The 26,754-nt window shown below is 39.9% G+C and overlaps 1 protein-coding gene across 6 annotated transcripts in view; it reads right to left on the bottom strand.

Moving 5' to 3' along the window:
• The window catches only part of PIGN (phosphatidylinositol glycan anchor biosynthesis class N), a 287,637-nt gene that overhangs the window by 44,440 nt on the left and 216,443 nt on the right, over positions 1–26,754 (bottom strand). For all 6 annotated transcript variants that reach the window (XM_065052571.1, XM_065052575.1, XM_065052573.1 and 3 more), the window contains exons 7-13: positions 26,160–26,290; positions 24,309–24,425; positions 19,646–19,686; positions 18,198–18,257; positions 17,054–17,146; positions 15,095–15,150; positions 453–531 (exon numbers count right to left, since the gene is read on the bottom strand). In XM_065052571.1, coding sequence (XP_064908643.1) covers positions 453–531; positions 15,095–15,150; positions 17,054–17,146; positions 18,198–18,257; positions 19,646–19,686; positions 24,309–24,425; positions 26,160–26,290 — 577 coding nt within the window. The remainder of the gene's footprint in view (positions 1–452; positions 532–15,094; positions 15,151–17,053; positions 17,147–18,197; positions 18,258–19,645; positions 19,687–24,308; positions 24,426–26,159; positions 26,291–26,754) is intronic.

The raw sequence follows: 26,754 nt of genomic DNA, 5'->3' as shown, positions 1-26,754 counted from the left end.
ATTAAAAACAAGAACAGCTGGTTCGGGTAAAAGAATAAAGCAAAACAGGATCTATGATGGAGCAAAACATCATACATTTTTTCATGCAAGTAGCTGCCTAAGAAGTGTGAACATAAATATATTCCTCAGTTTTTCTCTCAATTTACCCTTTTCTACAGTGGAAAATAAAAACATACACTGTGTGTTAGTATACTGTGGAATGGTAACAAACAGTTTAAGAAGTATGAGGAAAAAAATAAAGCATGTTGGTATTATTCATTAGAACTGATGTCAACATGCAAAATTTTGGAGACTTACAGTGGGATTTTCTTTGTATTAATAAGTGAGATATGCATCATAAAGAAAAAGGTTTTATTTCAGTTTCTTTTCAAGTTAAACAAATCTAAATATCTACTTACAACAGAAGTTCCTCTAAGAAGTTTCTAGAAGGCATATAGCAAAAACAGACTTACCGCTTCATCGTACTTGTGCTGCTGAATATATAACCTTGTTTTCTTTAAAAAGTTGATCTGTTCAGAATCAGAAAGTGGTCTGTACAACAATATAAAGATATATTAATGTTTCTTCTTCTCACAAGCAGAGGAGGAGGCAGAAAAAATTAACTTTGTAATAAAAAAATTACTCTGGAATGAAACATACAAAAATATTCTGAACTTAGAAGTAATTAGGTAATTGGAACTAATCCGTTTCTCTACATTCATCTTTGCACTTTCATCAACACTGCTGCTAAGTTATCCCAAGATCTTTGCATTAAGAGATATTTCTTTTATGTGGGTGTTCCTATCTAATACTGCTGAAAATTTTCTCCCTTATGCATCATTATTGACCATTGCTCTAGACAAGAAGCACTTTACATACATAGAAGAATTAAGCAATTTAACGAATTTGATAGATGGTTGTAAGTAGTTTGTAAGCCTGTCAGCACAGAATGAATTGTTCATGTTTCACACTAACAGTAGATGATGCCAAACAATCTTTGAAAAAAAAGAGCTTGACTCCAGTTACACAGGGAGCTGTCAGCAGAGTCCCCAGAACAGGGATAACACAGTCACCTGGCTACACTGAGGTCAGTGATTAAAAAAACCTCTCTTTGATTTTAATAAATTTGATCACCAACCTATATAACTGCTACAATTCTTCCCTTACAGAAAGTAGCAACATGGAGAAAGAAGCCAGTCAACCCACCTCCAACAAAAGAAGGTGGAAGGAGCCACTTGTCCTGGACCATTTTTTTCCCCAAGTTAAGGATGGCAGCAGGCTGGAGGATCCCAGGCTTAGCCAGGGCAAGTTATAAGCCACACCACAGTCAGTGTCACCCTAGGCACCACAGGCCACAACTTTCTGATAGCTGATGAACACATAGAGCATTTTTCCTTCACACGTTCCACACCACCACTGTGGTGCAGCATCATCTCCTCAGCACCCCAGCACATGATGGCCCAGCTGCACATCTGCCTCCCTCCCTCACAGGCTCCTTCACAGGCCTCACACACAACCACCAACTTCATGTTTCAGGCTGGGCCAAATCACGACCAGCCCTGGGGTCTCACTCCTACTATTTATACCAGCACCAATCACCGGTGAGTCACCCAGCTGAACCACAGCGGCAGGTCTTGATCTGGGGTGCATTAAGAAGAGTATGACCAGCAGGTCGAGGGAGGTTCTCCTCCCCCTCTACCCTGCCCTGGTGAGGCCACATCTGAAGAACTGCATCCAGTTCTGGCCTCCCCAGTTTAAGAAGGACAAGAAATTACTGGAGGGAGTCCAGCAGAGGGCTACGAAGATGATGAGGGGTGCAGAGCATCTTTCTGGTGAGGAGAGACTGAAAGAGCTGGATCTGTTCAGCCTGGAGAAGAGAAGGCTGAGAGAAGATCTCAGTGTTTATAAATATCTCAAGGGTGGGTGTCAAGAGGATGGGATCAGATTCCTTTCAGTGGTGCCCAATGATAGGATGAGGGGCAACAAACTGAGAGGCACAGACTGAAGCACAGGAGTTTCCACCTGAATATGAGGAGAAACTTCTTTACTTTGAAGGTGCCAGAGCACTGGAACAGGCTGCCCAGAGAGGTTGTGGAGTCTCCTCTGGAGACTTTCAAGACCCACTTGGACACATTTCTGTGCAATCTGCTCTGGGTGAACCTGCTTTAGCAGGTGGGTTGAAATAGATGATCTTCGGAGGTCCGTTCCAACCCTAACTATTCTGTGATTCTGTGAAATGCTCATTCCAGCAGCTCCCATTAAACACCTGGGAACCACTTCTGCCTGCCACCCAGAAGCAGTTGATACATCATCAACATACATATGTAGCATCTTTTGAGCCCTGAAATATATTAAAAGGATCCTGTTTCTGAACAATCTCAATTTTTATTACTAACAACATCCTGGTGTATTTTAATACTGTTCCCTGGAGTTCAGAGCACAGCAGTACAGTGCAGGAGTCTTCCAAAACATGGGATGACAGAAGCAGCAATGTATCTTACTTTTGAGGAGATCAAATAAATTAACTGTATTAAAAAATGTTTGACTTCATTCAACCTAGAAAAGAGTTGAAGGGTGGTATCTATAAACAGGTAGGAAGAGAGAGGTCCCATGGAAAAGGAAGAAGGGATGAAAAGATGACGACAAAGCAATGGGAAATGTTCGATCACCTTAACTTGGGGGGAGAACAAAGGATTTTAGAAAACAGTTGAAAAATAGCAAAATGAACGCTGGTTGTCTCTGGACCTTCATGAAACATCCCTATGAAAGTCAACCTCACAGTTCCACAGGCCAAGGCTGATGATGACTCCAGTTAGAATCAGTTCTTCAAGTAGGAGAACCAGCCCAAGTGCTTCCTCAAGGAAATCTGTAACCCTCAAGTTTTGCTAAGTTTTTTGGCAGGGGAAAGGGAGCAAAACATCAAACCAAAGTGGGAGTTTTCACCAGGTAAGGAGATTAATAGGAGGAAAAAAGGTATCTTCGTTTTTATGTAAGAATTTTTTTTAAATCTGGAATAAATATTAAGCAGCTTTAATTAGGACATAAATATATGCAAGATCTTCCTGTGTTCACTGTCTCATTTTAATTTTTTTACACATACTATTTTCTAGGGATTTTGTCCTTGTCATATTCAATGCAAATTTTTAATAATCTAAAACAGTCTTATTTTTATCTTTATATCTTTAGTCATTTAGCTATAAAGCCCTTAATTATCTTTTTATTCTCAATGAATCATTTTATTATTAATGAACAATAGTCTTTACTTATTCCTTCTTAGATGACAGCACCTGGGATGTCTGTACATGGATGGCGTAACAGAATAAATGGGGGTTTTAAATAATAAAGATTCAGTAATTTAAATGCAGAATTATTTTGTCAAATGGCGCTACCGTTAGCAGGTTGCTTGTTAATTTTGAACAGCTAACATCATACCATTAATATCGCCTTACTTCCATATGCATGCCTTTCAAGACACTGAATTTATAATTGTCTGCAGATTGTTTATTAATTCTACCACCGCTCATATATAGTTGTATCAAAATGCAAGTTTCATCCTGAATGCAAGGGCTGATCATCATCTTAGATATTTTTTGGCTCCTTGTGAAGCGAAAACTCAAACAAGTGATTACAGAATTTTTGCATCTCGTACCAGACTAGAAGAGTTACCTAATACACTGATTATCTCTCAGTTAAGGAATGGATATAGTTCCCCACAGGCAGTTTATTGTTCATTGAGGACCCTGATTAACTTCCTAAATCTGCAAAAGTAGATGGGAGATTTAAAAGGAGGCCCCCCCTTGCTAGATGTAGCAGAAAGCATAAAGAGACAAAGCTGAGCCAGGAACAGAAGTGGAAAGTTGTCTATAGAAAGAAGCCAGGAACTTTAGAAATTGTGATTCTACAAAACCTACAAGACTCACCAAACAACAAAACTGTAAGGAAAATTTAAATCTGAGAAGTTAAAGCTTGAACTGTTCTTAGAACCACTGAATTTTGAGTTAAGCTATTTAAAAGTTTTTTAATACAAGATCAACAGTGTTAAAAAGAAAAAAACCCAACTGATCAGAGTTATTTCCTTGTGATTTAGTATGTCACATACTAGAGGCACTACTAGTATGCCAATGTATTCTCAGGGTCACTTAATGCACACATACATGCAACTAATATTAGTGGTAATGAAATTAATTTACTAATCATTACTAGAAAGATTCTGAACTCTAAAGAAAACTAAGTTATGGATGTACATGTTCTTCCCAGCTACCCATCACCAAACTCCAATTCTATCAAATTCAAGATGAATAGTCTTGACTAGTAAAACCAAAAGTATTTTTCCGTAACACAAAAATATCTCTATTAATTAACAAACACACACACAGAATTTAGTCAGTGGTCTCACCTCTGTCCTCCTATACTTTTCTTGAAAGTTTTGCAAAATACATGCACTCTGACTCTTGAGGTTTAACTTAAAAGAAAAACCAAGAACTCTAGGGACACATATATTATAAACGCACAATGCAATCATAATATCATAAAGATTCTAAATACTTAAGATTACATTCTTCACAGGAAGCAATGGTAGCACTAGAAGAGCAATTTTGTTTTTCCCCCGATGGCTATAAGAGATTGGCTTTCTAGTTCCAGACAGAAATTACAGCTTCACCCACAAATAAGCATAACAAATTATGAAACAAAACAACTGGACTAATTGTGCAAGTGCTCGTATACTATCCTGAGACATTAGCTACCCTTGTCATAAATATACCTGACAAAATTAATCTTTCCAACACAACATTCATGCTTCATATGAACTAAGCTATTTGACAGCACTAACAACAAAGACTGTGATGAAGTACATTCACCACAGCTATGTTAAGGGGACCTCTCTTCAGCCAATGAGGCTTGTTTGGCATCACACTACAGAAATTATTATTCCCAGTGGCATAGGTAGCATGCTGCATTCAAAACATGAAATAAAATCTCAGCACAGAAGGAGATGTCTTGCAAATACATCTGTTTCCACCACTGCTTCTCTGTTAATTTTTTTATGCTCGGTTATTTGGGTAGTGATTTATAGTTATTTTACAGTAAATTCTCCAGAACTCTAGTATAAAAAGTAACCCCTGAGAATCTATAGTATTTTAACACTTTAAATGCAGTAGACTTAATAATGAAAATCAAGGAAGCATCACAGACCTGCAGATGCAACATATAAAGAGAAAGGTTGAGATCATTGCCTATCTCACCATCAGTTGAGAATAAATTTATTTCAGCTGCTTCACTCCAAATGCATACTTATCCCTGTATGTAACACTAACAGATACAGGCACTTGAGGACTTATTTCTTGAAGGACTAAACCTCTTCAAAACAAACTCCACATACCCGACCACTGTCAGCTCTCGCACATCTACACCATTCTATCACTGCCCTTTCACACTCTCCACTAGGAAAAAAAACAAAAACAAAAATCCACCACCAACAACCAACCACCTGTGCATCTCACAACCCTTTGAGAGTGGCAAGATTTGCAGAAGACATAGAGATGACATTTCTATGACCCATATCCACCAGCAGCACCAATCCAGCAGGAGCTGCTCAGCAGACTTCAGTCTTCTGACTTTTCATATCAGCTGTTGGGGGACAGGGAGAAAAGGACCAATTCCTCCTGTTCATCCAAAACTGAAAAAGGCAGAGGATAAGGATATACAACACTTGAGCTTCGTGGTAGCCTCAGCGAGTCAGGGAAAGGCCATCTGAATAAAGCCTGCTAGGAGTTCGTATGGGTCACCTTCTGAATGCCACGTAAGGCAGACCTTCTCACTGGCTTTGCTGTGATACTTCTAGCTTCAAAATGGTTGGCAGTGAAAGAGGCATCAGACTGCCACTGTTCAAACAACTCCAGCAAGCCCTTCTGCCAAAGGGCTGTGCAGTCACAGATTCCTGTCCTCTTCTCCAGAAAGAGCACCTCTGGAATCTCAGGGACTCGAAACCTGAAAGAAATCCCCCAGGTTAATGCTGCACCTCTCTTGATGAAGCTTTTCCACTGGCATCATCCTGCCAAGCAGCCCAGGGGTGCTGCCCACCCCTGTCCTCCTGCTGTTTGGTCACCAAAAGGGCAGGTGCCAGCCCCGCTCTGCTCTCACCATGGGAGAACACTGCCAGCAACACCAGCAGCTGAATATGCTCCAAGTCTGTTGCCACCCAACCCCCTGCGAGGCAGCCACACTGTGGAGGGAAGATCACTTCCAGACCAGCAATTCTGCAATCAGCTGAAATAGTAGTTACAGGACCCACTATTACTGCTCAGATCCACATCCCCGCTGCTGGGAAAATGGCATCTTGAAAGCGCAGATGTAAAACCAGCCTGACGCTTCCACAGGGCTGCTGTTCAGAAGTGCACCACTAATGGAACAACACTTTTTCAAAGCCTTTTTCAGAGTAGCGACAGGATTCAAAAACACAGTCAGCCTCCCACGAAGTTGCCTTCAAACATCCCCACTGAACAACAGAGATGCATCTCAGGAAGAATCAGGTGGATAATGGGCAACTAAAGACACAGATCTTGCATTGAACAATATTCATTTAGCAGAAAGATGATTGAATGCTTATACCTGCTCCACATCAAGTTCACGCCAGTCGCCAACCCAGGAGTGCAGAGACTTGATGTTAATGATAGTGCAATCACAAACTAGCCTATCTCTACCACTCTATCTTTTCTTTTGAAGGTATGGTGCACAGCCTTGCAGGAGCAGAACACAAAACCTTCCCACTTCTCCATCAACAGCAGAGAATCATCAGAAAGAAAGTGAATGTCAAGTGATGCAAAGTCATCAGTTCATTCACTGAAACTTGGAAAAAAAAAAAATCAACCAACTAAATATTTCAAAAATCAAAGTCTGGAACCATGATGTTTGCTTTCTGTTCAGCCTGGTGTGCAGTATAGAATACATGATGTTACTAGGGGCAATGATCAGGAAAATAAAATGTGTTCCAGTTCTATGGACTTTACTAAATTACCTATTTACATGAATTTTAGTAGCCAGAAGCTTATTTTTCCCATTTTGAAAATGTGTTCAATTTCAGTTTTTCAGATGAGACTAATCAAAAGAAAAAATTGTTTTACTGTATCTGCCAAAGACAGCCTGAAAGCATATTCTATGAGACAGGGACAGCCCTTTGCACATTTTAGTTTTCATCTAAGAGTGAAGTTTCAAAGATTAAATTATTTGCTGGGTAATTCTGTGATCCTTAATCCGTTTAGATGGCCTGAATTTTAGTTGTTTACTAAAATATTTTAAGGTAAGCTACTATAACAGGAAGTCCTATGAACTTGATTTTCCTAATTCAGGAGTAAGATGCATGTAGTTCACAGATTTTAAAAATCACAGCAATGTTTTCAGTAATCTAGAGCTTAAGCTTAGTCCATATAAATCTACAATAAAGTGTTTATTATGGCTTCCTAAAGCCCAGGACTCCCAACATTCCCTTTCTCCCATCTTGATCTACTCTCTTTTCTCCGGCTGTTCCGTTTCCAGGAGTTTCAGTCTTGTGCTGTCTAAATTTAAAGTAGATTTCTGTGGTTTTGGATTTTCTGTTGGATTGTTAAGCAGCCAGTCTAGCTGTAGGTTTGTACTCAGTTATCTTCGCATTTTTTTTTTCTTTTAAGAAGCATTAAAAAGCACCACTGCATGTATCAGGCACTTCACAAGAAAAGGGTAAGGAAGTCAATAAAAGGCTCCTGTTTAAAGTTCTGAGGTTTTTGTTCTTTAAAGCATGAACAAACGGAGGGGACACGCACTTTAACAGGCCAAAGATAGTAAAAAGTATCTTTATTGACACGTTGCAAAAACCTACTAGCAGATGTATGCTTCTGTATTCAGATTTACAAACAAGCAAAGGAGGAAACAGCGGGACACCAGTAAAACCACAGGAAGTGGTCTGACTGCTAATGGTTTAATCCCGGACTGTCAAGTCTTAGGAAATAAAATTGCCTTTTAATTTCCAGAAATCAGCATCCCTGATGCAGCATACTCACATATTCAACAGCAAAGTGCCTAAGGATACTTATGTAAATCCTTCAGATAGCAAAGATGAGAGCAAAAGGAGCAGGCAAGCTAACTGTCAGCTGCCAATTCCCTGAACAGAGAGAAACAATTAAGATAACTGGGCTGCACAAAGCAGATTTTGCATGCAAACTACTACGGCAAGAGCTGTGGACAAGCAGAGGCCAGGAGGGAGGAGGTCATGCTCTGAAGCAATACCTCTAGCCTGCCCAAATTGGGACTGAGAAGGTGGATGCAGGGTCTAGTGGGCAGGGGTTTTGCCTGAAGAGCCAGCAGGACATGATGCAGCAGCCTTGGAAAGGGAAACTGCTTAACGGGGAAGATGAAGATCCATGCAGGAAAGGAAATGTACCATTTTTTAAAGTGTCTTCTATTTTAGTACTGCAGGGGACGTGTGCTGACTCTAAATAACAATGCCCTACCCATGCTGTAAGTCAGCCCCCATCTCTGCAAAACATAGGATGATTTACAGAATCACAGAATCAGTTTGGTTGGAAGAGACCCCCAAAATGACTGAGTCCAACCATAACCTAACTCTGGCACTAACCCATATCCCTAAGAACGTTATCTCTACATCTTTTAAACACCTCAAGGGATGGTGACTCCATCACTTCCCTGGGCAGCCTGTTCCAGTGCTTTACAACCCCTTCTGTGAAGAAACTTCTCCTAATACCCCATCGGAACCTCTCCTGGCGCAACTTGAGGCCATTTCCTCTCATCCTATCATTTGCTACTTGGGAGAAGAGACCAACACTCTCTATGCTACATCCTCCTCTCAAACAGTTGTAGAGAGTGATAAGGTCCCCCTTCAGCATTCTCCAAGCTAAACAGACTCAGTTCCCTAGATATCTGCAGTGTTGTGGGTATATCCTCCTCTGCTCCACAATTCTACATGCCAGACCTAAATCATAGTGACCATTTTCCAACCAGTTCCATTCAGAGCAGGCAGCTCGTGCTGTGTGCGGGCAGGTACCTAATAGCAGGGCCCCACGGTCACCAAAACACAGGTCTGGACAGGCCCCCATACAGATTCTGACCAGGAGAGCACTGTACATCAAGGAGCTAGTGACCCACGTACCAGTTAACCTGAGCAGGCCCAGTCCTGTGCTGCCTGCCCAGCGTGGCTCCAGGCTGTGCTGCACAAGATGCCCCAGGACAGACCCAGCCAGCTTCTGGTAGTCGAGGTGCCTGCAGGCAGCTCCCACTCCATATCTCCGATTACACTGCCTGCCTGTCCTCATTGTTGTCTAGAAGCACAGCAAGAAGTTCTCATGTGAACCTTCATTCTGTTTGAGGGTAGAAATGATTAGGAGATTTGATTGCTTGCAAGAAAAAAAAAAAAAAAATCATCTAATAGGCTTGAATGACCAAAAAGGGGGAACCTCTCCACAGACAGCATCTGAGCAGTACCAGGGAAAAACCCATCTGGCTCCATCTGATGCTGCATGAACGCAGGGTACCCAGCATCTGAAGGGACACACGATTCACTTGCTACCTGTATTCTTATTTTAATTTTATCTTGTCAAAACAGCTATCTTATTTAGCTATTTGTTAGCAAGCCTTTCTTATTGAGATCCAGAAAGAGCCCTGCACTGTCTCTCTCACATCATGCCCTGGCGCAGAACATCCTCTGCCCATCCCACCCTACCACCTGCCTGTCCACCCTCCCCCACCCTAGCTGCAAGAAGCCTCACAAGTTCCAAGAAAAGGCTAAAGGGATTTATGCAAGTAGATGGAGAAATACATGTAAAACTTGTGATATTTTATCTTTTACATTAGCCTCTTAGCTCCTTCTAAAGACCTTACCTACTTCCTACTTGATAGCAAATCCAATTACACCTGGTCCTCCTGGGCAGAAGCTGCTGCTAGTAAGCTTTTCATGTACAAAAGCTCCTGAGTGTGCTGCTGAAACCCAAGACCAGCAGGATGCCTGCTTTCTAAGAGGATTGTATCGTTCCTGAGCAGCCTTTAACAGTGCTTCAGACATAGCCCATTCAGCAGAAGAAAAGTTCACATTTTTGCCAAATAACACGCATTTTATAGCGCATGCATTGATTTCTCCACAAAGAAATAATACATTCACTATTGAATCAAGTCTGTTTATTAAAAACAAACAAACAAAGCCACTATTTCCATTTGATCACTTTTGTCTCTACAGCACTGCATTTCTGTTTTGTGTTCACATGCATACACACAGGTTCCTAAAGCCAAGAGTGGAGGGCAGAGGGCTGCCAGTCTGCCTCCCCCATACCAGCAGGCTAAAGGTGCCCGTACTGGCCTGCTTGTCCCAGAAACATGCTGGTACCTAAATCCCCACCTGGTAACAGAGTGGGGACAAAGTGCAGAAAGGAAAAAGTTGGCTGCCTTTCCAGGTTCACGACAAGTTCACAGAGGCTGCTGTCCCTCATTCCTGACCACAGGACAAAGAGGCTGAAACACCTTCACAGATAAATCAGCGCCTCTGCTAAATCAAGGTTCCTCTGGAGACACAAAGTATTCAGACAAATAGACAGAGAGAGTAATCACCGTTAGAAAGACCCTTCCCTACTGCAATAGCTTCACCCTTTCTTCCTCACATTCAATCCTCATGTTTGCTCTTGCAATGCATTATCACACATATCACAAATAGCTCACATATAAATGTTTATTTAAATAAAAGTTTATTTAAACAAAAGAACAGGATGCTTTAAAGGACGTACTATGTTTAATGACATCTTAAGGAACCCTACCACGGTGGAGAAGAAACCACTTGTTTCACTTTGCTCCAAATGTCAATTTTCTGGAAATATCTAAGTTTTAAAAGGCCATCAGACAAAAGGAATAGTGTAGTGCTGTATTTTCGGTCAGAGAAAAAAGAAAAGAGAGGTATTTGTGCATATGACATTTCTTTGAAGTTGCTGTACATCTTCAAAGAAACTCTACATTAAGAAAGAATTGGTTTTTTTCTATCAGCATGACAAATACATGATGTGTAATTATGTGGAAAGACTCAGTCTACGTGATTGATACTTCCTTGCATCAAATCCATGCAAACGCTTAAGGGAGTTATATCTCAATTCATACTGGAGGGCAGAGGAAATGGAAAGAGTTACATTTTCATACAGTGAGGGAGAGGCATATTTTTATTTAATAGCTGTACAATGCACACTAAAAATGCACTGACTTTCTATATAACTATGCAACTTATAACTTGATTATACAAACAAAAATAACTATTTGGGATGGTTAAAGTGTACTATTCAAACAATTACGTTACTTTAAAAATGCAGCATCAAGATGGTATGGGACTTCGCATATATAAGACACAAACTTGACTTTAAATAAGATATTTAAGCTGTTCCCTGCTAAAAAAAAAAAAAAAAAAAACAAAAAACAAAAGACAAAAAAAACCCAAAGAAACAACAAAACAACAACAACAAAACACACAAAAAAAAAAAAAAAAACAAAAAAACAAACCTCCTATCGTTAAAACTTCAAGACATTCAACAAAAAAAGCACAGCTAGTAGAAAGCAAGCACTGATTATAATTCAGCTGCTTCTCTCTCTCTCTTTTTTTTGAATATGGTGGTTCTTAAAACACTGCTGGTGCTGCCTTACTGTGAGGCACCAGAGACTGAACAGCTGGAAGCACAGCCTTCCCTGAAAGAACTGTATAAACCAGGCATACTCAAAAAGCACTCCTGTGCATTTGTGTAATTCAATATCTTAGATCTCTCCTACCTGTTGGGATAATCAAATTGCATTCATTGGTTAAGAGAATTTCAGTACAACAACTGATGTCCCATCTACTCACCTCACTACACTGTCCTCATCCTGCTCCTTGCAGGATTACTTTCAAAGCCCAGAGATGCCAGCTTTGGGAACGCTTCTGCAACAGTAGCATCTGGCCCCTTGGCACATTTCTCTTCAAACTATGCCAGCTCTGCACTTGCCTTGAGGTACATCAAATGGCCAGAAAGCTAATAAGATAGCTCACCAACCTGGACATCAGTTTTCCTCTGTCAGCAATCTTCAGATTTGTCCTCCCTCACTCTTCCTTCAAAGCATCTGGTGTCTTGGCACCTGCCTTTCTCACACATAAAGGTCAAAGAATTGTTTCTGTGTCTCAGAATCGTAGAAAGAAAGCCTCTAGTTTTGCTAAGCAAGTAATCTTTGAAAATTTTTCACAGCTGGAAAAAAAGGTAGGCAGTGGGAAGGAAACTCATTTCAGACAGTAAATCCCTCCAGGTATCCAACTGGAATAGCAAATAAGTATTCTAAACAATTATTTAATATCAGCTTTGCAGGTAACTTGCATACAAGCAAGGGATGCTCTTCTGCTCTTGTACGTTCACTCCCCTGGGCCCAGGCTGTGCACCTTGCCCTGCAGAATCAGCAGACACTGGCAGCTGAGCTCTTTCTGAAAACTATTCCATACACTTTCACAGAGAGCATCAAGATATGCTTTACACAGGTTTCTTTTCCTTGATGAAGGCACCTTGGCAAAATGAAAATGGCATTACTGGCAGCCAGTCACATTCTTACTAATACACAGAGCTACCTACACTCTGACCTGCCTCAAACCTGGTCAAGTAGACACTATTGAAGTTTTCATCATTCTGAGCTTTAAGTTACATGTTTCAGGCACCAGAAGGGTCAAAACAACAACTCAAATCAATGAGGAGTGGTGGAAGAAGCTATTAGTGCCTGAATGAGAGGACAGTAATGCCTAGCAGAAACACAGCACAAAACAGCACTCACCTGCAGCAGTGGACAAGGCCAACCATAGATCAACACAAATTAATGGGCAAAACTGCAAGTAAACCTGAGCCAACAAGTCCAAATAGCATATGGGTGTGCAGAACTGCAATCTCCACACCATTACCAATTAATCTGAAATGTAGCACAGTATACCAAGAGATTTCTTGCTCCATATAGACGAGTAAGCTATCCCAAACTTTGCCTTTTCAACTCCTCCTGAAAAAGGTAGAGTAACTCGTACCCTTCTATACCCTTTTATCCACCACCAAAAGTAGTCACAGTAAAGTCAGCAGAAGGGGGTACATGCCTTTTCCTCGGTATCCCACTCTGCATCAAGCAAAATTTGTTTGAAGAACTGACCAAGGTTGCCTTATAGTGATACACCAGATGATGATCTGCAGTTGAAGCTCAGGCTCGTGTTCACTGCTCACACACAGTCACCTCTGCGTGAAGGAGGGGATAGATGGGTAGCCAGGTCATGTCTAAAACTACCTCAGGTTTTCCTTCAATTCCTGCAAGCTGGAGCACTAGGAAGTTACATGTCTGCTTAAAAATAAGTTGGTGTTCAACCACTTCATCTCAACTACTGATAACTGCTTGGACATAGGTCCCTTGGTAGCTTCCCAGACAGGGGCCAAGTTTTGAATGTCAAGGAGAGTTCTGAAGACTAATTAGAATCTGGCCAAACTCCCCCTTCACAGCACAATGTGGATAAGTATTTGTATTAATGTCTGACCATCTGGGGTATGAGTCTGTTTCCCTAGAATGAAGATAAAAATATATCATCTTGAAGAAACAAAGGAAGTCTTTACCCATACAACAGTAAGCATAGGCACCTTTTGTGGGGTAATGCACACATCCAGGGAATTACTTTGGTTTCATAAAAAAACCTTTCCTGGAAGGGCCCATTAACCCCAATCCTGATTCAGAAAGGTTAAGAATACCTGAGGATAACAATATTTATTTTTGTAATGGGCCATACCAAAGTAACAAGCATGTTCATACCAAGTTCGAGTCATATTTTCTAAGTGTTAAACGTCTCAGGCATTTCTACTTAAAACAATCCAACATGTCATGAAAAAAGAAAGACACCAGTCCACAGGGCAATCAATAACAGTTAGCTTCTTTAAAGATAAATTTAGCATTAAGAAAACCCAACCTATTTTACAGAAACAGTCATTTCTTGAGGAAACGTAAAATTTAAACAAGAGCTGTGAAATCATACTAATAGTCTTCCCTGCAGAATCAAAGATGACTGACCATCCTTTTCATCTGGCATTTTTGCTTCAGATAGATCAGTAAATTCTTTGATAATGCACCTGTCATTCTTAATCAGAATTTGATCCAAAACATTCATTATGTGCCCAAGAATGACTTGAATCTCAGAGACTGTCTGGAACCTTTCCCTTTGAAGATGCTAGCAGAATAAAATAACACAGTAAATCTCTGCTCAGAAAGACAGCAATCTTTTTTAGCAATTAAATGTACTTCACAGGAAGAGATTCAAGTACTTTTTACCGCTGCTATGATTTAAAGATCTTAATTAACATCAGTTTTATTGCCCAAAGGAAAACAGCTGCTCTCAGTGGCAAAACATTTTTGGAGCACTCCTCAAACTGAAAGCCAAACTGAACAGTATCGCGTGCACTCAGAGCAAAGCTTTCAAAAACCTTTTGGGGGCAAAGAAAAAGGAAAAAGCAGCTTTAACTGGATAAGACTGAAGGGTAAGTGGGTCAGTGACTGCTCCATACACAGAGCTTGCAGACACACAAATCACTACAGAGACTCCTTCACAGCCCTGGAAGTACTAACATTAGGCAGCACAAATTCTAAAGATCCTGAGCTTCTTTTTTTGGATGCAAGGTGTTTTGCTTGCTTTTCATTAGAATTTAAGTAACAGAAGAAACAATTCTTAGTTCAACTTTTATACAGATACAAACAAGAATAAACTGTATTTCCTGATCCTATAGGGATTTACATCTCACAAGGAATGCTAAAACAGCACAGCAAAAAGTCAGTGAAAATTACCACGCAGTCTACAGATAGCTATATTGTCAAAAAGCTGAGGTACATAACCCTTCACAAAAAAAACTAAATGTAAGAAATAGATTAAAAAAAAAAGTCTACTTCTGACCAGAATTTTTAAATAGAAGTCAATTGCATAGAGTTCTAGCACAAAGTTTCACAATCAGATAAACACTCTCATTTAAAAAGAAACCTGGAGAGACCAAATTTCTTTCGTTGCATCTCAATGAAATACCAAAGTGATAAGACAATCAGGTAAAATCTATACATGGTTTTTACAGACACTTACTTGAATGGTGTGAACAGAAATGACAGTGTTGTTTCCTTTTTCTGATGCATCTTAACCTGCATTAAAAAAAAAAAAAGCATTGAACCATTACATGCAAGTTGCAACAAAACTAAAAATTGTATCAGAATTAAACTAAAAATCACAGAAGAGTTCTAAGACTTTGGAAAAGGAATGAAATGACACTGTCAATATATTGTCCAGGAAACTGGGTGTTATATTCCCATATGTGTAACTGTTCCTGGAAACCCAGACCTGCTCTAAAGTAGGTAAAATAAAGCACTCCACAGCCAGTGATTTTCACAGAAGGATTTCCACAGTTTGCTGGATAAAGGTAAGATACAGCTAGAAGTGCTACCAGACTTCAGTGGCAACCTCTCCCAATGAAATTGGTATAGCTTGTGCCAGAAGGGCACTAGTATGCTGCAGTAACACTGCCAAAGCAATGCTGTTCAGTCAATTAACCTGCACATGGATAAAAATAGAAGGTTTTGATGCTGTCAGAGCCACCCAAGGCCTTTCAAAACATCTTTAAGGCCTCCTGCCACAGCGTGACTCGAGCCTGACTGTTGGTGCAAGGCGCAGACGGGAACTTTCCAAGCGCACTGCTCCCAAAACTTGACAGCTTGAAGTAGCAACCCACACGTCTCATCCTATCCATCCAAGGCAACATCCTCTCCAGGGAGCACAAAGTGTGGTCAGGTGAGTCCATCACAGGAAAAGTAAAAATTCACTCAGCATGTCTAAGCCAGTGCACTGCTTCCGCTTCAGCAGAGAAACGCAAGAGAAATTCACACATGATCCTTCCAAAACAACGTTAGAAAGAAGCCAGACAACAAAAAAATAATTTCACGCTACAAAATGACAGACTAAAAATAAGCTTAAAGAAAAGAAGGACCAGAGCTTTTCCTTTTTTTTTTTTTTTTAAATACCCCCCAAGATATCAATTTAACTGAAAAAGACTTGAGTCACATTGTTAATTCTTAGAGCAGAGGTCTTCCAGCTGTGGAGGTTATACCAGCATGCATCACCTCCACAGCCAGCCCACCAGGGACTTCCCCTACTACACATCAGCTTTCCACCATAGATATGGAAGTGGCTCTGCTGCTGACACTGCCAACCTGGCCTCCACACAAACTACATCTGGGAACCTGGCACCAAAGGGACAGAAGGTGCTGAAGGTGCCAATCTCTTGAAGGTACTTTCAGGCTAGTTCCTGGTTCCACAATCACCACAGAGATTTCCTGACACGGCAACAGTTCTCTATCTCAAGTTCCTATCTGTGGAAAAGATGGTTCTCTCTCAGATAATTTATATGTTTTACCAAACACAAGATTTTTGGATTTGGGACTTTCATATTCCACAGTTGGAAAGCATCTAGTGAAGCATAACCTTTTTTTGTTTAGGACCACACACGTGTTCTCATAATACAATAATATCTGATACTAGATGAACCAAGACAGAAAACCAGAGATGAACAGATGCAGAGCAAAACAACAGATACAACAACAGCATTAGCTAAAAGTTAATTAGGCCACTAATTTAATTTCTTTAATGGACAGGTGCGTGTTACCTTTTTGATCTGTTTGTGTGCTGATGTTGACTGAGAACCTTGTCTCCCAGCCCCTGTTGCAAAGGCAGTATTTCCCTTTTCAGGTATCAGAACTCAGATTCTACCTACATACTACACATAGGTTTACATTAACATTGATAAACATCAGCGTTTATGTTAAGAAACAAGAAAAAAGTTACTCATTCTCTTTACAAAAAAGTTGATTATAAAGTCTTTCAAACTGCTTCAGATATGGCTCACAGCTAGTCAATCGACATCCCCCAGTATGTACATTTGAGTCCTTTGAATTACAGCATGCTATATACAGCGTATGTCCTAGTATAATTATTTTACACATAGCAACAACTATTATTCAAAGACATATTTTTCTTTACTATCTGCTTAGTTACCTTAAATTGCTCAAGAATCTGAACAGCATTGGTAAACATGCTCTCTGCTTTGAAATGAGCGCTATTGTTCAGATATTCCAGAGGCAGAGTTCCCTGGGGAAGAAAAATACATATATACATAAAAAAATTTAAATGATGAAACAGGAATTTCTCTAACTGAATCGCAGGCCAAACAAGCAGTAAGAATACTTCAAATTACTGCTGAAATAACTACCCTAACTCCTTTGAAAATACTCTTCTCACGTAATTTCTCAGCATCACAGGGACTGTTTATAATATCCCAGCTACTACAGGCATGCAAAAAAGGTAAACAACAGAGGTTGTTATTGAACCATATACTATACAGTAATAGAACCTCAGCCTCTAATCAGAAGCCATTTTTGAGATACCTGGGCCTGACCCACCCACACTCACAATGGGACCAGAGCAGTTCCTGCCGCCCTGTGCCGGCGGCTTTCCTCACATGAACAGCACTGAGCGCAGGACAGGGGCACAGAATTCAGGGCAGAGTCTCTAGAAGAAATATTTCTAAAAATGTGCCGTAAATAGGTGTTTTAAATGTGAAGCAAGCAGCGTGAAAGCACACTAACGTAATGCTAATTGTCAGTTAGATATTTATGAGGCAACCTTCGGACTACATAATAATAAATGAAAGAAATTCAAAGAAAAAGCCATCTCACAGTGAGGGCACTCAGTGTTCACTAAATTAGAGGTGCAAGATACCATCTGAAGAAAGTACACTAGCTTAAACAAGAAATAATTAAACATTAAATTGCAGGGAACAGCTTGTTTACAGGCTCAGCTTTCACAATCAAAATCTAGTGTTATTCAAACCATATTGCTTTTTTACCATCCCTAAAAAACAAAGTAACAAAAAACTTTCATGTAGCTCAAGAGTATAAAGATGCAGATTATAAAAGTATCAGCTGCCTTTCCAATTGAAAGCACTATACAAAATATAAATAGGTTGAGTTTATTCTCTAAAGTGAAGCTACACACATAAATCTATAGCTACAAGCAATCTCAATACCCTATAACACTTTTCCAAATCTTTCCCCTCACATGCCTCAAGTCTTGTCCCAAACACGTCTTCCTCTATGGCGCATAGATTTTTATAATATGGAAAAATATTTGTACTTCTTACCACAGAATTCAAGGGGAAAGGCACACCAATAAGGGAAGCCATCAGTGGTGCTATATCAGCCTGTGCAAACAGAAACATTCCCATTTTAATATAATACCAGCTTCTAGAGCTAATAAATTGAGCTTAATTTTAATGTACCTGCATTTGCAGAAGTAAATGGTATGATACTGTGAAGTTATGACACACAACACTCCTTTATAATATTTTTTATTTGTTTCCTGTAGCCATCATAGCATGATTAGATTCAAAATGTGAGCTTCATTTATGATAAAGCTTCAAAAATATATTCAGTTTAAAAAGCAAACAGAAGCCCTCACAGTATCTATTTACAGGAATTCAGTGTCCCTTCCACTGCACTCAGAGAGGCACACTACTTTTTATGACTACACCACAGAAAGAACTGATTTCATATTTACAGTTTTAAGCTGTACACTGAATATACTGCTCTTCACAACACTCCTTATCCTGTGTTTCCAGGGTGCAGATTACTCACCTTCTCCCCTTCAGAGAGGGATTCTGCACTTTTATTTGTGCCCAGTCAGCTTTCAAGAAGGCTCTTCTAAGTATACCAAGGCACTTCACAAAATAAGTTACCATTACATTCTACTTGTGATGATTAACACCGCCTCTCACCAGGCTTCTATTTTCCTTTAATATAAAACTATGCACCAAAATTCTTTAATTCTCCAGCATAAATTTGAAGAATCTACACTGAAACACAGGCACTGCTCCAACCTCAGATCTACTGTGCAGAAACAGACTCCAATCTATTATTTGGAGAGGAAAACATACACATAGTGTAACAGTAATCAGAAGTCCATAGTTCCATATATACTACAGGACAAAAACTCTGTGTTTGGGGACTCCATTACCCAGAACAAAGCGACACTCAAGACTCTTCTATACAGTCTCAGAATAACATCCCCATAACTCCTGCCAACCTCGAGAGGAAAATTCATCTCTAATTTTATACCACAGCTTTGCTGAAATAAGTTTATCCAGAACATTCCAAACTTCAGCTTTCTAGCATGAGTTTATTAGCCTTATTTGAGCAGGTTTAGGGTCTGCCAGTCATATACTGGGTTTCACAGGATTATAGGAAGTTAAGTAAAAAAGCTTCAGGTGCACAGAATGTCTTAACATAACGATTTTAAAAAGCTCAGCTGATCTAGTATCAAGGATTAAGACATCCAACTTTTTTTCCGTTCTTTACAGTATAAATTGTCTAAATTGCTAAGTGGTTCGGCCATCATCACAGACTGTTGAAAACAAACAGAGTTTAACAGTATAGCAAGAATTGGCTTTGATTCGGTAATGACAGCAACTTCTGGAAAAAGTAACAAAATACAGACAATGAAATAGATAGCTCTGAAAAAATTAAACTGAATATACACATGGCTAACTTAAGGTGAAAATTTATGCACTACTAAATTAGGTACATTTGATACCTGATTGACATCCAGTCTCTTCAAGTTCTCCAGTTTCCATTCTGCAAGAAATAACAGAACAAATGAACAGATAATCTACACAGATTCAAAAGGGATAACTCAGTTGACATTTAATATCTTTTTGCCATTTTCGTTAAAGTGTTGTTACTAAAGAAAATTATAATTTGGCTTCAGGAGGCTAGCTCAAGAGGGGTTACAGATGGAACTCAACAGGCAGTAACAACAAAATGCATTCATTTCAGTTCACATTTTCTTTTATCCATCACAAAAAAAGCTGCCTGCAACTGTGACCCAGATCAGTTGAAGGAAGTCCAAGGTGTTTATTTTTTCAACACAGTACCAAAAGTGACGTATTACCTCCTAAGCCAAATAAAAGATTCAAGCTCAAGTTTAGAAAAAGGGCTGTTAAATCTCTTCAACAGTTTTTACAAAAAGGTTAACCCAAAGTCCCCAATATACTGGTACAGAGTGGTACAGATGTACATCATGTCTGCCATAAGCAACACTGGCCAAGGGCGAGCTCAAGGGAAATGTTCAACAATTTAGCAATTGGAACAAGTACAATGAAGGCAGAGACAAAGCTGAATGTACAAGCCCCTAAAGCTGTGGTGCATCATACAAAAAGCTGGTTCAAAACAGTATTTTCCAGCTCTCCAGTAGTCTTTAAGGAAATAAAGAGGAAATTGCCTGTTTTCTTTAAAGGTGGAGAGTTATTTAAAAATGGAGTCGAACGGGTGTTGGTTTTTATTTTTGGGGGGGGTAACGTTGTTTTTTCATGCCTTCTTTTTCCAATGTTGAAATTTGCTGCCCTACTACACACAACAATAATATGAATAGGAAAAAAGAAGACACTTTTTTTTTCATATTCAAGGTTTAAAAAAAAAAATCAGATACACACAAAAAACTGATAAGGGCTGAAACAGACTTGCCAATACAGTACATAATATACTATCAGTGACATACCTAGAGCAGATCTCAAGTACAGCAGTCAAGATGTTAGGGGCACCTCCTCTTAACTTGGGAACCAAAGTGATGTTAGCAACAGAGGCACAAGCACTTTCCTCAGTACACACAGAAAGCTAAACAGGCTGGTCATCGCCTTGCTAATGCCGCTTGCCAAAATGACACCTCAGAAACAGCTGAGATGGAAGCAGGAGCCCACCTAGCACCTCAGACCATTGATAGTGTAGCCATGTTGCCCAAAACATAATGTCTTTGGCATTATGTGAAGTAGAAGCTTAAATGCACCAGAAACAGGCTTCCTGAAAAATACTGGTAAACCTAATTTATTTTCTCCAAACAGACATTCAAATCCTAGACCGTAACACCCTTTTTCCATCTCTCAATACACTCCGTTTATGCCAGACCTAAACCTGTCTCAGCTGAAGATGGCCCAAGAACACTCACATTCACAGTATTGCATGTACCAAACTTCTTTTCAGCCGTCAGCTCACACCACCACTAGCTTCAAGGGTCTGAGTACAGGTCCACTGTTATTACATTTGGTCCCAAGAGCACCCTGAAGAGCAGCCATGCACCTTAACAGCAGTGAGACATACAGTTACAGCAAGTTCCCATGGAAACACATGGGCAGTATTATCAGCATTAATCATGAATTGTGTTAAACTCACACCAAAAAGAACAGGCTTGCTTCCCAGAAAAGGAAATGGTTTCACATTTCTAGAGATATAGACTCTCACCTCTATTTTTATTATATAAATGTACCGTTTGGTTTCCTTCAAATAATATTTTCCAATTAAAAATGTTGTAGAACTGTCTACATGCACACACTATGCTTAAGATGAGAAGAAACTGTAACTCTGCTAGAGAAACATCCAGCTTTGTAAGAAGCTTTTACATCCCCACTTCCCTTGCTGAGATATTCCTCAGGTCTATGGGCTGCCCGTGCTGGTTTACAACTGCAGCTCACTGTCTAGGTTTCCTGTATAGTGCTCAGCACAGTTTTCCACCCACTTGATAAGTTGTTTTTGTTTTTTCTCTATCCTGCCCTGCTCTTACTGCAGCCTGCTGGGCAGTGAGATGCAAGCAGTCCGGGGAAACAGCAGGAAAGCACCAGTTCAACAAGAGGCTGAGGGTGCAGCTACATGAACCAAAGAAAAACTCACATAAAACCCCACAGAAGCAAAAGCAGAGAAGGGGTACACGGAGCTCCCTCAGCCATGGCAAAGCAGGCTGAGCCCCCTCCAAAACAGGGATGTGTACAGAAGAAAACAACCACATCTCATCCTTCTGCTGTAGAAGGCTGTGCCTTCACTTAGAAGCTCCTCTGGATTTGTGCCTCAAGGCTACTTGGCAGGGCCTGCACTGATGAGCTGGAGAGCAGTTTTCTGTTCTCTTTCCTCCTGAAGAAGGGTCAAGCCCACCACCAAGCAGGTGACACTGCACATTGCCCACAGGATGCAGGGCTGCCATCACAAATCTTCCCAAGACGACTGCATGGCCAGGTCTGAGGGAAAGCAGAGTACAGGTGAAGGGACTGAAGAGGAGAAGGCTGTCAGCCCAGAGCAGACACTGGGCCCTCCTGGCCACCCAAGGAACACATCAGTCTTTCCATAACAAATTGGGCACACTAAGTCCTGCCAGTTGGCACAGGTTTTGGAGGTATCGACCCTCAATGGCAATGATAAGAGAGACAATTCACTGAGCTGCCTTCAGCCTTCCTGCACTGAAAAGAGCATCAGAAGTTTGTGAGCATTAGAAATATTCTGCGTTTCCATGAACTCTTAACTCAGAGAAAGTAGGAAGGATTGTCAATAGACACAAGACCTTGAAAATTGGCGCATGCAATCACAAAGAGAAACTGGACGCTCACATACATCAGTGATACAGCAGTATTGAAAATGCTCTCCTCTCCTGCAGGTAGTCTCAGCTGCATTTGTACGGAGCATGAAAGGCAAATTCAAAGAACTTTTCAAGAGACCTCTTTTAAGCATCTTTTCTTTCATATGTTAATTTTGTGAAAACATCTGGGATTGCAACTTAACTGAGTAGCTGAACTGTACTGACCTGCAAAAGTGCCAAGTTCCATTTCAACAACATTTTTTTCTTTACTTTTAAGCTACATTTGTTACTAGAAGCTATCATGTACTACCATAGAGAGAACAGTCACTTTTCAAGAAGATACTTATTACTCAAACAGAGATTAAAACTCCCAAGATACTCAGAGAGAAACAAAGCTCCGATAGAGATTATCGCTGGCAATTAAGAACCTGTAAAGATGGTGTCTAAACAGACCAACAATATGACTGACAGCTAGAAAGCTGCAGAGCAAGTCCAGAACAAAGGGAAGAGTTTCTGAGGTTTGCTTTAGAGTGTTTGGTTTTTCATTTCGTTGCTGGTTTGTTTTTGGTTTTTTTAACCATCAGAAGGAAAATATGAAGCAGGCACAGCAAGGTGCAGACATATTCCCCCCTTTAAGAAAATACACATTTCCTAACAGCCAAAAAGCTTTCCCTACGGTGTACCTGGAAGTCAGCTGAATACTCATCTTTTTTTAAATGCTTTTACACCATTTCCATCTTTACTTGAAGTCAAATGCTGAGGTTTGTACTAAAGCTGCTGAGAATCAAGGAAACTGACAGCTGTAAAAATCAGCGATTACAGATCAACCCTTAGAGACATCAAGTGTCCTTAGAAGTCTAACAGCTCAGCCAGCACACACACTAAAAGCAGTTGGTTTAGCTCCGGTTTCTATTTTTTATTCTACAACTCATTTGCAATTTTATCAGAGACATCATAGATTTATAGCAGCAATTAATCAAAAAGAGGGAAACATTAGCGCAGTCTGTAACTGAGAAGCCCTGTTTGTTTAATCTGCTACCAAACAGACTTCACAAGAGCAGAGTGGGGTTAAAACCTCAGGGCTGAAGTAATTTCTGCCTGTTTTCTCTTCTTAACGTAGTTTGACAAACAATCCAATAAAATAGAAAGTCATTACCTCATTGATCACAAGTAACAACCTGAGAGATTCAAAACATCTTAAAAAACAGAGCAGACTACAAGAATGGCGCATATGAAAGAGGAAGAACTTACACAGTTTACTCACACATGGTTCTAAAAATCCACTGATATTTCAGTAAGCCAGTATTTATTATATTATATATTTGAAATATTAAAAATTAATTATTTTTTTTTAAACTTCACTCTTCTTAAGTTACAAAGGGGAAAACAACAGAGTCCCAGTTTTTCATTGAGAAGGACTGTCTCCATTTTCACAACGGCCACAAGGATGCAAGGGAGACAAGACAGTCCCTGGGAAGTCCCCAGGGTTGCACTGTGAAACTACAAGAAGAGTTTTAGGACATGTCAATTTATCACATTTCTGTACCAATACCATTTAATACTTAGGAAGACTCCCAGAGGTTAAGTCTTCTCTGGAATTAAGTTTTAGGAGTGTGAATAGCCTCCCATACCCAGAGAGAGAAAGTCTCTAATTCCGTGATTAGAAAAGTGACTCTGATATTATCTACCCAATTTTGCAATATCCTCTATAGACATGCCCTGTCACCTTTTCTTTCCACACCACACAAAGCAAGCCGTATTTACTGTAATAGAACAGAAGTCAGTGAAGATCAACAGGTGTAATGGTTTAACACATCCATTCCCACCAAAATCTTGCACTTGAGTTTTATATTTCACTTACCTCTCAAAAAATTGTCTTCAAAGAACTGGGATGTGACTTTCTGTGGATAATTCACCCCAGCACCCCAAACGATCAGTGGTGTTAAAGTTTCTGAGGGATGTCCAGCTCCATGAGATCCTAAGATACATCAAACAAACAAAAAAAAAGTGTAAACTTTAAGACACATTGTGTAAAAACAAACAAAACCTATATATTTATATGCACACATGTTTTAAGTTCTCGTTACAGTATACATATTAAAATGCTGTTACAGACAACCCATTCTAGCTTCATTGCTTATTTTTATGCCACTAACAATAAAGGCTAAATTCAAGTTGCAAGTTGGGAAATTGGCACCACTTAATTTGAGCCTATAAAGATATAACTTTGTATATTAAAAAAACCCAAACTGTTAAAATGCAGAAACTAAACCCAAAGTATTTGAAAGCCTCAAGGTGTAGAGGAGTTACCTGCTCAAAACATGTGTATGTGCCTATCCTGAGCACCCCATGGAAACCAGGGATAGTTGATTTGAGTAAAATTACACATGTGCCTAAGAAGTCATACAGAACTGATCTCTGGTCCCCAAACAAAGATTAAACTTCCATTTCAAAACCAGGAGACAATATGCATTGCCACTGTGATCCTTTCTGCAGTGATACAAGTTCATTTTTAAGGTTTTAAAGCCTAGTAGTACACTCCTTAAAAATTGATAAAACATGACTTCCTTCCCCAGGGAAACGAATTCCCTCCAGATGAACGTATCAGCTGCCAAAAGGTGAAAGCTTTAAAACTATGACGTCTCACCAGCAGCTTCACCAAAGCAGAAGTCACACAAAGCTTGAAAGAAACGCTGGTCATTGAACTCAGTAAGTGAGGTACCAAAGCAGTGAGATAATCCAGTCCCAAAGGGAATGACATCGTTATACAAACTCTATGTGCCAGTTGCTGCATGGTCTAGAGGATTATACATTTTCCTTGTATTTGCATAGACACACACTCTTCCCTCTGCATATGTGTGTATATATTTTAATAATAACAAGGGACGAAGAATAATATATTGTTTTAAGGACAGCTTTAAAGCAAATCACAATCAAATCAGAATTGGGTATAAAATTGAGAACAGCATTGAGGATTTCGTATGCAAAAGATGATGCTGAATTTTGCCAAGACTATGCCTGAAGCAGCCTGTGCTCAAAAGTATCACGGTTAAATCTAGTTACACCAAAACTGCCTCAAGGTCATGTTCTTCACAAGTGCCCTCTGTGGGCACCAGCCTCGCTGGCTGTCAGCCTCTCCTTTCCATATTCTCAGCTGCTCCACCTACACTTCAGTGCCAGCCCCCTCTAAAAAGATCACAAAGCAGTCTCATCCTTTCCTATGTGCCTAAAAGGCCAAAATAAGCAAAAAGACCCCCCAAAAAGTTTTTCACCAGCTTCCAGACAGGCTTAAGACCTTTCCCAGGTGCCTCAGAGCAAAGCGATAACTATTTCTGTCCCACATGTGCTGCAACAAGTCCAGCTTTGCAGCTGGCAGCCAAATAACACAAGCTCTACCTGCTTGTGCTAGTTTTCCACAGGAAGGCTTTAAAATAAATGGTGTTCAGGTCATTCTTTTCCCACTACCAGACACTAAGGGAGTTAAACTTTACCCTATAATTTTTTAAATTTCTGTCCAAATATGTGACTTGGCTGTCACAGGGCTGATGAAGACCCCTGCAGCCAATTAACTATTTCCTAATTCACACAGGTTTCATACAGGAGCACCACTTATGATATCTAATCAAAGCAGGGGCTCTAAAAGCTTCTAGTAGGACTGAACTCCAGATACTTGCCCATAAACTCAGCTGATTCAGCATTTTAAGAGACTCACCCCAATCTGTCATTCCATGGTCAGAAGTTAAGATAAATGCAGTTTTTCCATCATTTCCATAGAAATTTTCAATCATTGAAGCAATCTCTTTTACACCGTCATCAACTACTTTAATATTCTCCTTGTATTCCCTAGAAAAATAAGAAGAAATGTTATTAGATTCAAGGTGGCTCTCACACTCAGCATAAAGCAAGTTATCCACAGTCATAATGCCCAGTCCTTTGGTCATAGACAGTTTTACCCTCTACAGTACCTCAAGCTAACAAAAGGCACCCTAGACTTAGAATCTCTCATCCTCCAAGTCTTATGTGAGCGCAGTTTGTAGGTTCCTGAAATTACAGCCTCAAATGAATATTTACTTATATTTCAAATCTGAAATATCCTTGATTGAAGACTATGATGTCATCACCCTCAGCTATCACACAAGTTAAGGAGAATGCCAAAACTAAGGGAATCTAGAAAACTCAAACACCTTAAATTGTAAGTTTAAAAATTACTTTAAGCCACTAACTAAATAGCAAAGAAAGATCTCGCCATGCAAGGACTGCTTTGAAATGATTCACAGATCAGCACAGATCCCAGATTTTTGTGGAAC

Source organism: Columba livia, chromosome 2 (genome assembly GCF_036013475.1).
Source record: "Columba livia isolate bColLiv1 breed racing homer chromosome 2, bColLiv1.pat.W.v2, whole genome shotgun sequence".
In the NCBI taxonomy this organism is placed as follows: domain Eukaryota; kingdom Metazoa; phylum Chordata; class Aves; order Columbiformes; family Columbidae; genus Columba; species Columba livia.
Note: the sequence above shows the minus strand (reverse complement) of the source record. Positions and strands in the feature narration are given on the sequence as shown.